Consider the following 15,781-nt stretch of genomic DNA (forward strand, 5'->3'; position numbering starts at 1 on the left):
GGGTTTTATGATAATGAAACAAGTCTAATGTTCAACGTTGTTTGGGTATAGGCAAACGTCTATGACTCGGTTTAGAAACATTACAAAAATTCGATGTCAACACACCTCTAAATGGTCAAAAGAAGAGGACAAGGCTTTTTTCGAAAATCAAAAGGAACACCTAGATTAATTATTTCAAGCATCTAAAACACATCTTTGTTTCATCAGAACCTGGCTCACATGAAACATGAAAGTTCTTTGCCTAGCTTGATAAGAAAATCGCGTCTAGATATCTTTTCTGTTGTAAGTTCTTTGCACAAAACCCAATCATTGATTCCCGCCAAATTCAGAATATTAAAAAAAAATAATGAACAGGCCATCTTCTACTAGCACGTTTCACGGAGTACTGTCTAGGTATACTTTCTACCCAGTGCTGCCAAACTTGCAGAAGTACATCCGTCACTCGTTGACAGCAGATGTACCAGCCACTACTACGTGTTTTGCCTATGTCCAAAAATGTCCCCTATGGCCTATGGCCTATGACAAAAATGTCCCATGTGACGGTTCAAGGATAAAAATGATTTTTTTAAAGAACCATATGGGAAACAATTATTTTTATTAGCGCATTCGAAAGATCGTTCAAAATAAATAAAAGTCAGAAAATTTCAATGGTTTGTCACGGCGGCAAGCGGAATAACACACCTTTTTCGAGTGTGATAGAACAAAAAAGTCCCATCGGCGGTTCTAGTGTTAAATCAATAATCACTATACACTATATGCATTCAAAAACAAAAAAATCCTTAATTTAGCAAAAGCACACCGCTATCACAGAACCATTGGCTTAATTTAGTGAGTTCCGGTTCGTTGCTTCCGCCGCAACCATACCAATAAAATGTAATGACGTCGTCGCACGCGTCGTGCTTTCAATTTTATTCCACTGAGGACAAGGTACCGGCTAAACCTCACATCCCTCATCACATGCGTAATCAACATGATCATAACGTTATCACCTATCCTGATTGCTGTAAAATGTGCGATAAGCTTTATTGCCTTTTGTACGATTTCTCACCCGGATTTGGGGAAAGGTTTAAAATCAATACGCGGTGGTTTAACGAAGATCAATCTTACATACATCCTCGTGCCAACCGCAAAGTGTGTGAATTTATATTGGGTTGTTCCAGGAAGCACAATGAAGTGGTCAACATTTATTTTACTCTCAGCCATTTGTTACTGTTTCAATAATGTACGCGTTGTTGGCAGGGAAACGATATCTCACAAATTAATATCCCGATTCACCTACTTTGCAGATCCTCACAGTTGATGCCGGCCGTTTGGCATCGATGAACGTGGTACAGCGCCTGAAAGAGCTCGAACCGAAGCATGCCGAAATTAAGATTCGCATAATTAACTCCGTGTACTCGGTCAAATACAGCTTGGTGCAAAAGACGGACGAGTTCTACAAACAATTGATCAGCGCAAAGGAAGGATCTCTCGCCAATTCGATTGCCCTCGAAGATGAGCTGCTTTATCAGCTCAATCATCAGACCCAGGCGGTGGATAGCAGCTGTCTGGACTTCCTGAAATCGATCGTCGATAGTAACATTAACGTGGCGGGCGTTGGATTTTCCAACTGCATCAACGACGTTGAACGTGGCGTAGAGAGCGAGCTACATCAAGCACAGAAGCAGCTCAACGTGGACGAATCGGAAATATTCTACCAAAGTTTGTTGGACGTGTTCCAGGGTGAAAATGTGATCGCCGGTCCGGACGCGATCGCTGCGAAGCTGCAGAAGAAGGCAGCAGAAATTGATGCGTTCACTAGTGATTATATGTCGGGAGTATTCAAAGTATTGGAACAGTTTTCGTCGAAGTTATGGGATTTGCGAAACGGCTACCAAAGGTGTCTGAATGTGAACGAATCGGTTCTGAAGATGGCGTACGATGTTTCGAAGAATCAGCTAACCAGCACTTGCCTAGGTTCAATTGTGAATGTTGAAAATTAAGTGGCAGTGGTGTTGATAGTGCAATTTAACAGTCTTTTTCTTTCGTGATGGTGGGCATTAGGGATAATATACTTATACTCAACATACAATTTAATCATCTTGAATACATACATGTGGTATATCTGTGAAATAAAATAACATTTTCCTATTTATGCAAAAAGCTTTGTTGTAGCTTCATTCAACGAAATAAAGAAATATGTTCGCATCTGTGCCAAAGATAAATCTGATTTCTACAGAGCTATTGTTTGAGCAATTTTATCTACTAATAAATAATTAACTTTTGCATCTTTGGAATACATGGAATATTTATTTGGTAGACATCGCTTTTGAAAAAACTTTAAGATCTCAGCGTAAAAACGCAAATTGTGTTGTATTCCACTCCCCAGCCGTATTAGATACATTTAAAGGTGCCTAGGTTCAACAGAAATTGGGTTTTGTTAGAGTTAAGTTTAAACAACAATTCTGCAATAAAAACATAAATAGTTCACCAAATGTGTAGGTATATCTCTATTTGGAACCACTCAGAGAAAGATGGAGACAAAGGAATCATTTTAGTGCAGCTGTTGGAACTGCGTCGATAATGTAACTTGTACTTTTTGTTCATTTGTACCACAGTAGCATACTCCTAAATACTTTATGCTTGTATCTTGAAGAAGCCAAGGTTAAAAAGATGGATAACAGGTTCATACATTTTTTTTTATTTCATTTGTCATACTCCATTAAACAACACTCGTGAATTTGCTAATAACACCTACGTGAGAACAGCACAGAATCACACAAGTTATGCTGTGGCAACGTAATAAAAGGGACATTTCCCAAAAATACACATGGTCTGTGATAATATGTTGAGTGTTAATTTAGTGTAAAGTGGTAATAATACGTGATTTTAATCGAAGAAGGAAATCGGTAAGAATCACCTTAAAAAAGGATGATAATCAACATACGGACGGACAACTCAAGAAAGGAGAATGATAATGGATTTGAAACATTCCACAAATCGAAATAACATTATGCATATTGTGCACAGACAAGTACAATCACTTCCACATTTGTTAGCATAGAAGCACACAAAAGCACTTCAATAAACGGCTTACGGCCTAATTTAGTTCTTAGTTCTTTAGTTCTTTTTTGCCCCAAATTACGTGCTCGTCTGTCTAAGAATCAGCCCATCCGTCATATTTCGAGTGATACGGATTGCGTGATTCTCCCTTCAGTTATTGTTCGAGTATATTAAACATGTAGAAGTGGAGTATGTTAATTTGTAAAGTTTGAATTTAAATTTATTTCCGTTTCTGTTGCATGCAATATTATTGTACACAGGAAATATTTCACTACTATTCTTGCATGCAAGGGAAGATAGGGTTTGCATAAGTATTTTTTATCGATTTTTTTAAATCTATATTTTTAGAATTTGTATCACGGTATAATGTTGGTTTCCACAAACCAAACTGTGGTTTATGGCAAAATCCATAGCCTCGTCTTACGATTTATTGTCTGTTTTTCAGTTTTTTTCCTACCATTTATATGAAACAATAATTCAATAAAAGTTAAAAAAACTGCAAAAAATTTTCGGACGAATAAATTAAAAACAATCGGGAAGCAAACATTAAATTGCAAAAGGAACCTAAGAAATTTCAAAAGCATTAAACATTTCTTTGAAGAATAGGATGCATAGTATTAAAGAACATATTTAACTGCAAAGTGTTTTGTGGCTCTTGTAATAAAAAATCGCACCATAAAATAAGTCCGTATAAATTGATGATACTTATAAAACGAAGAAATTGGATACAGTGCTAATAATCAAAATACTGTACAAAAATCAACTTTCAATGCCATCCACACTGCTAATCGTCCGTTACAAGAGATACAAAAAATAAAGATTTACTAAATACTGAGTAGTATTATTTACTACTGTATATATATATATATATATATATATATATATATATATATATATATATATATATATATATATATATATATATATATATATATATATATATATATATATATACGAATATTTTACATAAAAAAGTCATTTTCAGGGTGTTAGAAAGTTTAAAAAAACGATAGGGTAAAATACAATCTAATAAATGTTTACACATTAACTAGCAAATGTCAATAAAGGCTATCACTATCAAACGAAGCTGCAAACCAATGCTCATTATGTTCACGAAGAAATTCAATCGCTTAGCAAAGCCAACTCAAGAGCTACATGTAAGTGAATGGGCAACAAGCACGACCTACCGACCAACTGACTGACTGACTGACGCTCGGAGCGGCTCCGTAAGTAGATCGAAAGGAGCGAAGAATAGAGAAATGACCACAGCACGCAGACAGCATTTTCACTTTCATCAAACTTAGAGCACCGGCCACACCGGCATCACCTACGTCACCTTCACCCTTGCCGGCGTCGTGACGAGATCTGGCTGGGCCAACAATCGAATGTCACGCGGTGTCCGTGGAGAGAGGGCGCAAAGGCGGACGCAGCATTATTTCTCCGCAAGACGCCAATAATTGCCCGCGTCACGTTTTATGCTCTTTCTTCGGCTCCTTCTACCCGTTCGGTCAGCTAGCAGACCGTGTGCATTGCCGCCCGGGTGCAGCTTTACGTGTACTTTCCCCAATGGGAGAGCCCTTTTTCGAGTGCGTTCCAATTGTGGGGCGCTGTGTTTGTACAGGCGGTAAGGTGAGTACGAACAAGAATGGAGGAATTGTGTCAAAAAATAGGGAACGATAGAGTGAAATTTGTTCAGAGATGCCTAATCGTATGGATCGAGATATTTCTAATGTTAGTAACGATAGTAGTGCTGTACACGCTTGGTTTGTATTATACGTAGTATACATTCAACAGGCTAGTCCTAAACAATCCTTTTTTTAGTCTTTGTACATACAAATACCTGCATATAAATAAATGTAATAAATGAAAAATAGTTTCACCTGTTTCCGCCCGGGATCGAACCGGGGGCCTTCCGCGTGTTAGGCGGATGTGATAACCACTACACCACGGAAACATGTGTCAGATGAAACGTTAATTTGAAAAGGCGATTGCCAATGTTTCACAGGAAACAATTGATTTTTCTGTTGTATGCTTGTAAACAACTTCAGACTTCTTATCAGCAGTATGTGACGTTGCTATTTGATTTGTCTCACCTCAACATTTTCACCTTATTTTTAGCTTCCCTTCTTCCTATTCCTATCATTCGGCACTGATAGAAATACACACCACACACCGTCCGGTTTACGATTATTCTTTCTATCGCCCTTTCTCCACACTCCCGGTCACCACCCGTGATAAGAAGCATAACACGGGCACTACATAAATCTCTGCCCACCGTGAAGCGAGCGCGGCTCGTTGAAATCAAACCATCATCATACCCGCAACCATTTGTCAGTCGATTGTGAGCCGCCGCAAGAAGAGCTACAACAAGTTTGGCTGGGTGGGCTGTCATTAACCATTTCGCTATGGTAAACGGGGACAAGATTTTCCCGCTAGTGCTGCTGGTGCTGCAATGCTTTCTGGTCGGCATCCGGACAACGCCAACCGGTTCTAAGCCATTCCTCATCTCACCGGACGCTGTGAACCGCCGGTGCGGCTATGAGGTGAGAATCAAGCGAACCGAACCGGCGAAAGTGTGATCGATGGATTTACTGTCGGTTGGGGTTTCTTTTGCTTCGCGTTTTTTTTTTTTTGCACTAGGGTTGTCCGGCAGTGAAGGAAGGCATGCTGAATGTGCATCTGGTCGCTCATACGCACGATGATGTTGGATGGCTTAAAACGGTGGATCAATACTACTATGGAAGTGAGTAGGAATGGTAGCCGGATGATACAGTACAGTAAGACTCCAACTGCGTTACGTACTCCTCAGGTAGAAGCACCATCCAAAAGGCGGGCGTTCAGTACATTCTTGACTCGGTCATCCAGGAGCTGTTGAAGGATGCCGCGCGAAGGTTCATATTTGTGGAGTCTGCGTTCATGCATAAATGGTACACCGAGCAGAGTGAAGAGATGCGCCAAACGGTGAAGGTTCTGGTTTCGGAAGGACGGCTAGAGTTTATCGGTGGCGCGTGGAGCATGAATGATGAGGCGGCCGTTCACTATCAGAGTGTCATCGATCAGTTTACGTGGGGTTTGCGGTTCCTGAACGATACGTTCGGTGAGTGTGGACGGCCGAGGGTGGGCTGGCAGATTGATCCGTTTGGGCACTCGCGGGAGCAAGGGTCACTGTTTGTGCAGATGGGCTACGATGGACTATTCCAGGGACGGTTGGACTTTCAGGATAAGAGCAGTCGGATCGCACAGAGAACGATGGAGATGATGTGGAAGACGAGCGACAGTCTGGAGCAGAGTGAACTGTTTACCAGCGGGCTTTACTACATCTATGCACCACCGCCTGGCTTTTGTTTTGATGTGCTGTGTAACGATGATCCGATCATTGATGGGCCGCATTCGGCGGATAACAATGTCAAAGAGAAGGTAAGACTCGCAATGGTAAGCCGAGGGTTTAGGATATACGGTTTTTTGTTTGTTTGAACTAGGTGGATCTGTTCCTGGACACAGTGCACAATATGTCCAAAACATTCTTAACGAACAACATCATTCTTACAATGGGTGAAGACTTCCATTATCAGGATGCAAATATGTGGTTCAAAAATTTGGACAAACTCATAAGGTATAGACACTTTAACTTTTTACAACATTAAATTACATTCTATCCGATATTCACTAAAAGATACACAAATCAACGCCAATCGGAAGGATCCATGGTGAATGTGTTCTACTCCACACCTTCCTGCTATCTGAAAGCGGTTAATGAAGCAAATGTGCATTGGCCCACCAAGTCGGATGATTTCTTCCCCTACGCATCGGATCCTACCGCCTTTTGGACGGGTTACTTCACTTCTCGACCCACCCAGAAGCGCTACGAACGTGAAGGAAACCATTTCCTGCAGGTTTGTAAACAACTTTCCGCTATCGCTCCAATGAAAGAATCGTTCTACGAGTCCCATCTGACTGCACTTCGCGAGGTGATGGGAGTGATGCAGCATCATGATGCGATCACTGGCACTGAGAAGCAACACGTCGCTGACGACTATGCTCGCATGCTGTACGAAGCCTTTGAGGCTTGCAGTGCCAACACTCGCTCGGCTCTGAACCAGCTGACTGGTGAACGAGATAGCTTCAAGTTTGACTGGGGATACTGTAAGCAAGCGAACGTGAGCGCTTGTGCAATGACCGAGAGCTCGGATAACCTGGTGGTGCTACTGTACAACCCACTCGGTCACAGCTCGAATGATTTCGTACGACTCCCGGTAAAGGAAGGCAACTATCTGGTACGGAACGATCGTGGCCAAACGGTACTATCGACGTTGATTCCGATTCCGGGCTCGGTGGTAGATCTTCCGTTCCGAGAGAGCGAGGCCACCCATGAGCTTGTGTTCCAAGGAGAACAGGTCGCTCCCGTCGGCTACAAGTCGTACTACGTGTCGAAGGAAGAATCGAAGAGCTCGTCGTCCGCTGCAGGCATGCGTCAGGAGGATAATGTGAGCATAGGAAACGATCGTTTGACGGTTCACTTCGACCAGAACGGCTTCATGAGCCAGATCACGATTGATGGAGAAACTCATCCACTGAAGCAGAACTTCTTGTATTATGAAGGAGCGTATGGAAACAACGAGGAGTTCCGTAACCGCTCTTCCGGGGCGTACATCTTCCGTCCGAACGGAACCGAGAAGGCCGTGACTGATGTTGTGGAGATTCAGGTAGTGAGGAGCGATCTAGTGCAGGAGGTGCATCAAATATTCAACGAGTGGATCAGCCAGGTGATTCGAGTGTATGCGGGACAGGAACATGTGGAGCTAGAATGGCTGGTGGGACCGATCCCGATCGACGATAGCAAGGGTAAGGAAATAATCTCTCGCTTTGAGTCGGACATTAAGAGCGAAGGAACGTTCTGGACGGACTCGAACGGACGGGAAATGCTTCGCCGTGTGCGAAACCATCGCGATACATGGGAGCTGGAGTTATCAGAACCAGTTCCAGGAAACTATTACCCAGTGACAGCTAAAATTACCATCCAAGATGAACGAAATCGGCTGAGCGTGCTGAACGATCGTGCACAGGGTGGTTCCAGCTTGGTCGACGGTCAGCTTGAGCTGATGGTCCACCGTCGATTGCTTCGTGATGATCGATTCGGGGTGGGGGAAGCACTAAACGAAACACAGTTCAACAACGGTCTGGTTGCACGCGGCAAGCACTGGCTTATGTTCGGTGGTTCTCCAATTACCAACGCAGGCACTCCAACGCAAGCTGCAAAGGAACGGTTCCTGCAGAATAAGGTTCATCTGCCGTCGTGGGTGTTTGTGGCGCCTTCGACTGACTTTACCTTCGATCAGTATCTTACCGAACTTGTGCACAATTTTACCTTCCTTTCGCAATCTTTGCCACCGAATGTGCATCTTCTAACCGTGGAACCGTGGAAGGATGATACGATGTTGTTAAGATTTGAGCATTTGTTCGAAAAGGGCGAAGATAGCCAATATTCACTGCCGGTTCAGATAAACGTTCAGGATTTGTTTGTGAACGTGAATGTGGTTAGTCTTCGCGAAACTACCTTGGCCGGTAATCAATGGAAGGAGGATTCAATACGTTTAGATTATGGACAGAAGCAAAACAATAATACCAATAGAACTGTTATTGAAAACGAATTCATTGTCGAACTGAATCCGATGGAGATTAGAACTTTTGTTATTCGGCTAGAAAAGAAAAAATAAAAAGTAAGCCTCGGAAAATTGTTCAGGAAATGGATTTTTTTAAATAAAGTCAAAAATATAACACCTTCATTCCATTGCACTACTATTTTTACGTCTTTTTATTGTAAGTTAAAAAAAGGCTAAAATTTATTAATCTTCTTTTTTTTCATAAGGAACGGTCCAAAATGGCTGTATTGGTTAAGATAAATTAATGTTCTTGGAGTGAAAAGTAATGAAATTTCCATTATTGTAGCATATACACATTTATATTTTTTTTTTGCTAAAGTTTGTTAAAATATTGCTTTGATGTTCTTTCCAATACTCTTTCATTCTTTTTAATCTTTTTAATGTTTTTTTTTCTATTTAAAATGGTACAAATGCTTTTGGTAAAATGCTTCTTATCTATTGAAAATGGTATAAAGGAGGTCAACATGCTCATTACATTTTGTGCTATCTATCAGTTTATTAAAGTTTCACCTTCAAAGCAAAGATGATAAAAAATACCTACCAGTTCCTAACTACTGATAACGATGATATAACTTATCTGGCGTAATAGAAGATGCAAAATCATTCCCATCCAAACATACACAATGATTGTACCCTTTTCGTTGGTTTCAATATGCAGATGCAAACATGATCGTGTCCGAATATATCCAACACTGGTGACAGCTGTATGCTAATGCCAATCAATCAACAACTTCCCAAAATCAGCGGGTAAAACTCGGCAGCTTCCCATTATCTACATACGCTCTCTGAGTCCAGCATTGTGACTTACAGAGCTCGGTGGGGTGCCGTTGTCAATTACTATCTCCCCAATCGTGATACTGCGAACGGCAACAATCACTGGGATTCTAAATGAATTGATGCTTGCTGTACCATGCTTGGGTGTATGTGTTCGGTGGCAGCTTTATTTACGTTATTCCAGAACCATAACGCGCGAGCGATAACGACTCGGACCTCGCCTGTGCTGAGCTTTATAAATTAAAAACCTCACCAAAGCCGACCGCAAACGGCAAGTGAACGTTCAGGAGGTGGTGCTCGCCGTTGAAATTTAGCACTCAAGTGCTTGTGTTATAACCATCGGTTTCAGCTTTCTGCTTTGTTAGCAGCAAGTTCTACATTCCCTAACCACATGAGTCAGTAAAGTGCGGCACGATGGCTAGCCGGTGTTTGCTGTTACCGTTGTTGATTGTGTTTGGTGTTATTTTTGCTGCCAGTGCAAACCCGGCCTGGTATAAGAGTGGTCATCGAAAGCACCATGGCTGTGGCTACGAGGTACACCAAGCGATGGAGAAATGCCTTAAAAATGGTTAAAGTTTTAATAAACTTCTCTCATTGTATGATAGGCTTGCCCCGAACCAAAGGAGGGTATGATCAATGTGCATCTGGTGCCGCACAGTCACGACGATGTTGGCTGGCTCAAGACAGTCGATCAGTATTACTATGGCAGTGAGTATTTCGTGCTTTGGTGAAAGCATCGGCTGAAATGAAACGATGTTATGCATTTTTTTTGCATTCCAGGTCGCAACAACATTCAGAAAGCGGGAGTACAGTACATTCTCGATTCGGTTGTGCATGAGCTGCTGAAAGATCCTAGCCGTCGCTTCATTTACGTTGAGTCGGCATTCTTCCAGAAATGGTACCTGGAGCAAACACCGGAGATGCAGCAGCAGGTCCATATGCTTGTGGAAGAGGGACGCTTGGAGTTTATCGGTGGCGCGTGGAGCATGAACGACGAAGCCGCCGTTCATTATCAGAGTGTCGTTGATCAGTTTACGTGGGGTTTGCGGTTCTTGAACGATACGTTCGGTGAGTGTGGTCGGCCACGCATCGGTTGGCAGATCGATCCGTTCGGACATTCGCGCGAGCAGGCGTCCCTGTTCGCCCAGATGGGGTACGATGGGCTGTTCTTTGCTCGGCTCGACTACCAGGATAAGAACAATCGCATGCAGACGCGCACGCCGGAAATGATCTGGCATACTAGCAGCAGCTTGGAGGAGAACGAGCTATTTACCAGCGTACTGTACAACCATTACTCCGCTCCACCGGGCTACTGTTTTGATGTGTTGTGTAATGACGACCCGATGATTGATGATCAGGAGAGTACTGATTACAATGTGAAAGCAAGGGTAGATATTTCGAATGCTATTGTGCTATGGAGGCTTTGCTGGAAAATTACACGCTTATCTTGCTCCATTTCAGATTGATACGTTTATCGCTTGGTTGGAGAAGATGGCAGGATCCTATCGTACGAACAACTTGATCCTTACCATGGGTGATGATTTCAACTACATGAATGCCGTAATGAACTTTAAAAATATGGACAAACTCATCAAGTAAGACGTTTGAGAAGGAAGTTGATTGTATAGTGTCTAACTATGTCATGTTTTTAGGTACACAAACGAACGGCAATCTGAAGGATCCAAGATCAATGCGTTCTATTCGACACCTTCCTGCTATGTAAAGGCTGTACATGGTGCAGATATCGAGTGGCCTACCAAGTCGGATGACTTCTTCCCCTACGAATCTGATTATCATTCATTCTGGACGGGTTACTTCACTTCTCGACCCACCCAGAAGCGGTATGAACGTGAAGGAAACCATTTCCTGCAGGTTTGTAAACAACTTTCCGCCATCGCACCGATGAAGGAATCGTTCTACGAGTCCCATCTGACTGCACTTCGCGAGGTGATGGGAGTGATGCAGCATCATGATGCGATCACTGGCACTGAGAAGCAACACGTCGCTGACGACTATGCTCGCATGCTGTACGAAGCCTTTGAGGCTTGCAGTGCCAACACTCGCTCGGCACTGAACCAGCTGACTGGTGAACGAGATAGCTTCAAGTTTGACTGGGGATACTGTAAGCAAGCGAACGTGAGCGCTTGTGCAATAACCGAGAGCTCGGATAACCTGGTGGTGCTACTGTACAACCCACTCGGTCACAGCTCGAATGATTTCGTGCGACTCCCGGTAAAGGAAGGCAACTACCTGGTACGGAACGATCGTGGCCAAACGGTACGATCGACGTTGATTCCGATTCCGGGCTCGGTGGTAGATCTTCCGTTCCGAGAGAGCGAGGCCACCCATGAACTTGTGTTCCAAGGAGAACAGGTCGCTCCCGTCGGCTACAAGTCGTACTACGTGTCGAAGGAAGAATCGAAGAGCTCGTCGACCGCTGCAGTCATGCGTCAGGAGGATAATGTGAGCATAGGAAACGATCGTTTGACGGTTCACTTCGACCAGAACGGCTTCATGAGCCAGATCACGATTGATGGAGAAACTCATCCACTGAAGCAGAACTTCTTGTATTATGAAGGAGCGTATGGAAACAACGAGGAGTTCCGTAACCGCTCTTCCGGGGCGTACATCTTCCGTCCGAACGGAACCGAGAAGGCCGTGACTGATGTTGTGGAGATTCAGGTGGTAAAGAGCGATCTGGTGCAGGAAGTGCATCAAATATTCAACGAGTGGATCAGCCAGGTGATCCGAGTGTATGCCGGACAGGAACATGTGGAGCTAGAATGGCTGGTGGGACCGATCCCGATCGACGATAGCAAGGGTAAGGAAATAATCTCTCGCTTTGAGTCGGACATTAAGAGCGAAGGGACGTTCTGGACGGACTCGAACGGGCGGGAAATGCTTCGCCGTGTGCGAAACTATCGTGAAACATGGGAACTGGATCTGGTGGAACCAGTGGCTGGCAATTACTATCCAATTACTGCCAAGATTGCCGTAGAAGATGATCATTCACGTATGGCAGTGCTGAACGATCGTGCCCAGGGCGGCTCCAGTCTGGTAGACGGTCAGCTCGAACTGATGGTTCATCGCCGACTGCTTCGCGATGACGCATTCGGTGTGGGCGAAGCCCTTAATGAAACACAGTACGGTGCAGGTATAGTGGCACGCGGCAAGCATTGGCTCTTCTTTGGCTCGTCCCAAAAAGCAGTCAGCCCCACACTGCAGGCAAAGGAACGATTCCTGCAGAACAAAGTGCTGCTGCCAAGCTGGCCATTCGTCAGTGCCGTTGATAATGTGCTGACCTATGACGATTACCTTTCGAACTTCCGCAACATCTACTCGGCTATCGCCCAGCAGCTGCCACCGAACGTGAATCTACTTACGCTGGAACCTTGGAAGGATGGTACGGTGCTCGTGCGTTTGGAACACTTGTTTGAAAGGAATGAAGATCCCGTCTATTCGCAAGCCGTGCGCATCAACGTGCGTAGCGTACTGTTTGCGCTGAATATTGAAAGCATTCACGAAACTACGCTTGCTGCGAATCAGTGGAAAGCAGACTCGAAACGATTGCATTTCAATACGGAATCGACGGCAAATGAAGCCTCACCGAAGGATCAGGTTGAACGGGTGGCGCAGGACAGCACGGACTTTGATATCGAGCTGCAACCAATGGAGATCCGAACATTTATAGTAAAACGACGATAATCATGATAAGTAAGTGGATAGTAAATGGAGTAAGATTTGTGAAAATGATATAAGAGTTAATAAAAATTCCAAAAGCAAAAAACCTAGCATTTTTATTAATTCATACTAAATTGAAGAACTACTGTTATTATTATTTTATTTCGTTTTATTGGTGAGTATATATTTTTTAGATTATTTTAGGTAAGAATACATTTATAAGTTATTTTTTGCTGTTAGGTTTTTCATTTTGTAAACCAGTCAAATTATTTACTTTTCGTAAATAATTTTGTTTCATATTTCACATTTCGTAACGAATGCTGATGAAGTACACAATATTGCTATCCATTTTAATGACTGTTTTATCTACTATTTCACTTTTTATTGAACAAGTTCATAAGTAAAAGTCATGTGTGATCAAAAAATGTATAACAATGTCCTACAATTGATCCTAAAACAATTCGTCTGGTTTGATTTATTCCATAAAAAGGAAAAATTAGGCGTACGTTACACATTGAATACTAATATTAAAGATTAGGATTTACCAGTCACTTAGAATATACAATGTGTGTTTTTTTAATTGTAGAAGCAAAGTAGTGTCAAACTCATAATAATAATACCAGAACTAATAATTAAATTATACGAGATTAAAAAAAAAAAACATTTTAATTTTGAACAGTAATATTTCAAATTTAATGTCTAATGTTTAGTGCGTGTTTTGAGTACTATTTTGTGTGTGAAATGTACAACTATTTAGTCGGTTTGATCGGCCTATTCGTATTGCTAAATATGTTTGTACTTACAGTGAGTCCAAAAAGTATTCATTTAGCTGCATTTCAAAAAAAGCAGAATTAGAGGCACATTTTATGGGGAATTATTATTAGGATTTGAAAGACAGTAAGTCTATATGAATAGTTAAACTTTAGCAGTAACGTAGTTTATTAGTATTCATTATTTATTATTGTCTTTTTACAATCGCGTCGTTAAATAGTCCGGTTGTGTTAAACATATAGAGTGATTAATGTATTTAACCCCAATGTATTTGTATTTTAGTACGCAATACAAAAAAAAACAAGAAAAGTAAAAAAAAATCAGTGCAAAGCATAATAACAGCAATTTAATAATTTATCAACTGTTTTTAAAATTCAAATTCAATGTTATTCTTTGCGCAATGGAAGCTCCATCAAACTGAATGATAAATACATTTAGATAACGATCACACATTACCATATTCATCCCTACCTGCGTTCTACCCAATTTCGTCCTATTGTCATGAACAGTTTGCTCAATTCAGGTCAGTAATGGAAGATAGTTCCCATGGAAGATATTCTCCCTTACTAACTTCTGCTGTTATGCAATACGGCGTACTATCTAAGAAGTATTTATGACGTTTGATTACTTCACACTGTTGACGAGTTAAGTCCACGCTTCAAAAACCGTCCCCCACAAACTCGCGATCTAATTGGGCCACTCAATAATAATAATAATAATAAAAACAAATATAGTTCCACCAAGATATCACTTTCGATTGCGTGCCAAGTGAAGCGAGCGCGATAAGAAAATCTGAGTAGGCGCGTGGAGCAAGCTGTTGCCGTGCGCAAGTGAATGGCGAACACGATTTTTACCAATCACGTCATTGTTCAACGGGCTCGTTGGTCTAGGGGTATGATTTTCGCTTAGGGTGCGAGAGGTCCCGGGTTCAAATCCCGGACGAGCCCACCCTGCACTGGAAGCTGTGGAACAACCACAGTGGAAGGAGAAAGCCTTTTTTTGTAAGTACCATACCTCATCTACCAAAGTATTAAAAAGGGAGTGTATAGTTGTTTGTGTTGCGATGCAGATAATTTATGGGAGTATTATTACTCCTTGTAATTAATTTACGGGACCGTCGTTTAAGGGACTTACACCAAGTGGTTGTTTTGTTGTAAAGAGTGGCTTTAAGTTATCTAAGTGGGAAATTGAATCGGTAAGTAAAGTAGGTGCCACTACTTCTGCGGTGTGTCTTATCGCTCATTGGCATTAGGGTACAAGTGGTCGTTCGATGTTTTTAGCTTGTTCACATCGAGTGGCTACTTTTGCCCTATTTAATTTCTATTATTTAATCGCTGTCTACTGTATCATCTTCTTGTCCCTCTCGCCCCATCACTCCATGAAAGCCGAGCGTTAATACACGTTGATTGTTTCAAAGGTGAAATTGTTGCAAAAAGTAATTAAAGGAACTTAAATTAAAAAAATACACACAGCACTTTCTGCAACAATTTTTGAGCGCTCTTGTGTGTGGCACAGTTATGCTGTTGTGCGGTATGTATTTTATGTAGCGAAAAGAAAGGTGCAAAACCAATTGCGATCGTCTACGATCGGCCGCTTCTGCTCTCTAAGCGATGATTTGGGGATCAATTTTGGTGGCCGGATCGAAATTTCCCACCCCGGCATGCGTTGGCCAGCGGTGGTCACCTTCACTTTTCTCGGCCCCGGTACAAAGGCCCAGAAAGCAAAAATCGAAAAACCACAAAACAGCATACGTTGTAGCATGTACCGGTGGGGAAGCAGACACACAACACACATACGCTTGGTATCAATTTCGCTTTCATCTGCTCTCGGGCAATTACGGCCATCAGAGGTGG

General features: G+C 42.3%; 3 protein-coding genes and 2 non-coding genes across 5 annotated transcripts; 4 read left to right on the forward strand and 1 right to left on the reverse strand.

Moving 5' to 3' along the window:
• Positions 1-1,108: 1,108 nt before the first annotated feature.
• LOC121596410 lies at positions 1,109-2,126 on the forward strand. The gene is made up of 2 exons (XM_041921316.1): positions 1,109-1,222; positions 1,287-2,126. Exons 1-2 carry the CDS (start codon positions 1,169-1,171, stop codon positions 1,980-1,982), a joined length of 750 nt encoding a protein of 249 aa, XP_041777250.1. The 5' UTR covers positions 1,109-1,168; the 3' UTR covers positions 1,983-2,126.
• Positions 2,127-4,923: 2,797 nt separating this feature from the next.
• Positions 4,924-4,996, reverse strand: Trnav-aac. The gene has a single exon. It is a non-coding gene; the product is annotated as a tRNA-Val (tRNA).
• Positions 4,997-5,342: 346 nt separating this feature from the next.
• On the forward strand, positions 5,343-8,825 carry LOC121597101 (lysosomal alpha-mannosidase-like). The gene is made up of 5 exons (XM_041922636.1): positions 5,343-5,585; positions 5,683-5,785; positions 5,852-6,459; positions 6,522-6,655; positions 6,716-8,825. Exons 1-5 carry the CDS (start codon positions 5,448-5,450, stop codon positions 8,754-8,756), a joined length of 3,024 nt encoding a protein of 1,007 aa, XP_041778570.1. The 5' UTR covers positions 5,343-5,447; the 3' UTR covers positions 8,757-8,825.
• Positions 8,826-9,723: 898 nt separating this feature from the next.
• Positions 9,724-13,263, forward strand: LOC121598056 (lysosomal alpha-mannosidase-like). The gene is made up of 5 exons (XM_041924576.1): positions 9,724-10,010; positions 10,082-10,184; positions 10,257-10,864; positions 10,938-11,071; positions 11,129-13,263. Exons 1-5 carry the CDS (start codon positions 9,891-9,893, stop codon positions 13,179-13,181), a joined length of 3,018 nt encoding a protein of 1,005 aa, XP_041780510.1. The 5' UTR covers positions 9,724-9,890; the 3' UTR covers positions 13,182-13,263.
• Positions 13,264-14,803: 1,540 nt separating this feature from the next.
• On the forward strand, positions 14,804-14,875 carry Trnap-agg. Its single transcript has one exon. It is a non-coding gene; the product is annotated as a tRNA-Pro (tRNA).
• The last annotated feature ends 906 nt before the right edge of the window (positions 14,876-15,781 follow it).

Source organism: Anopheles merus, chromosome 3R (genome assembly GCF_017562075.2).
Source record: "Anopheles merus strain MAF chromosome 3R, AmerM5.1, whole genome shotgun sequence".
Classification (NCBI taxonomy): domain Eukaryota; kingdom Metazoa; phylum Arthropoda; class Insecta; order Diptera; family Culicidae; genus Anopheles; species Anopheles merus.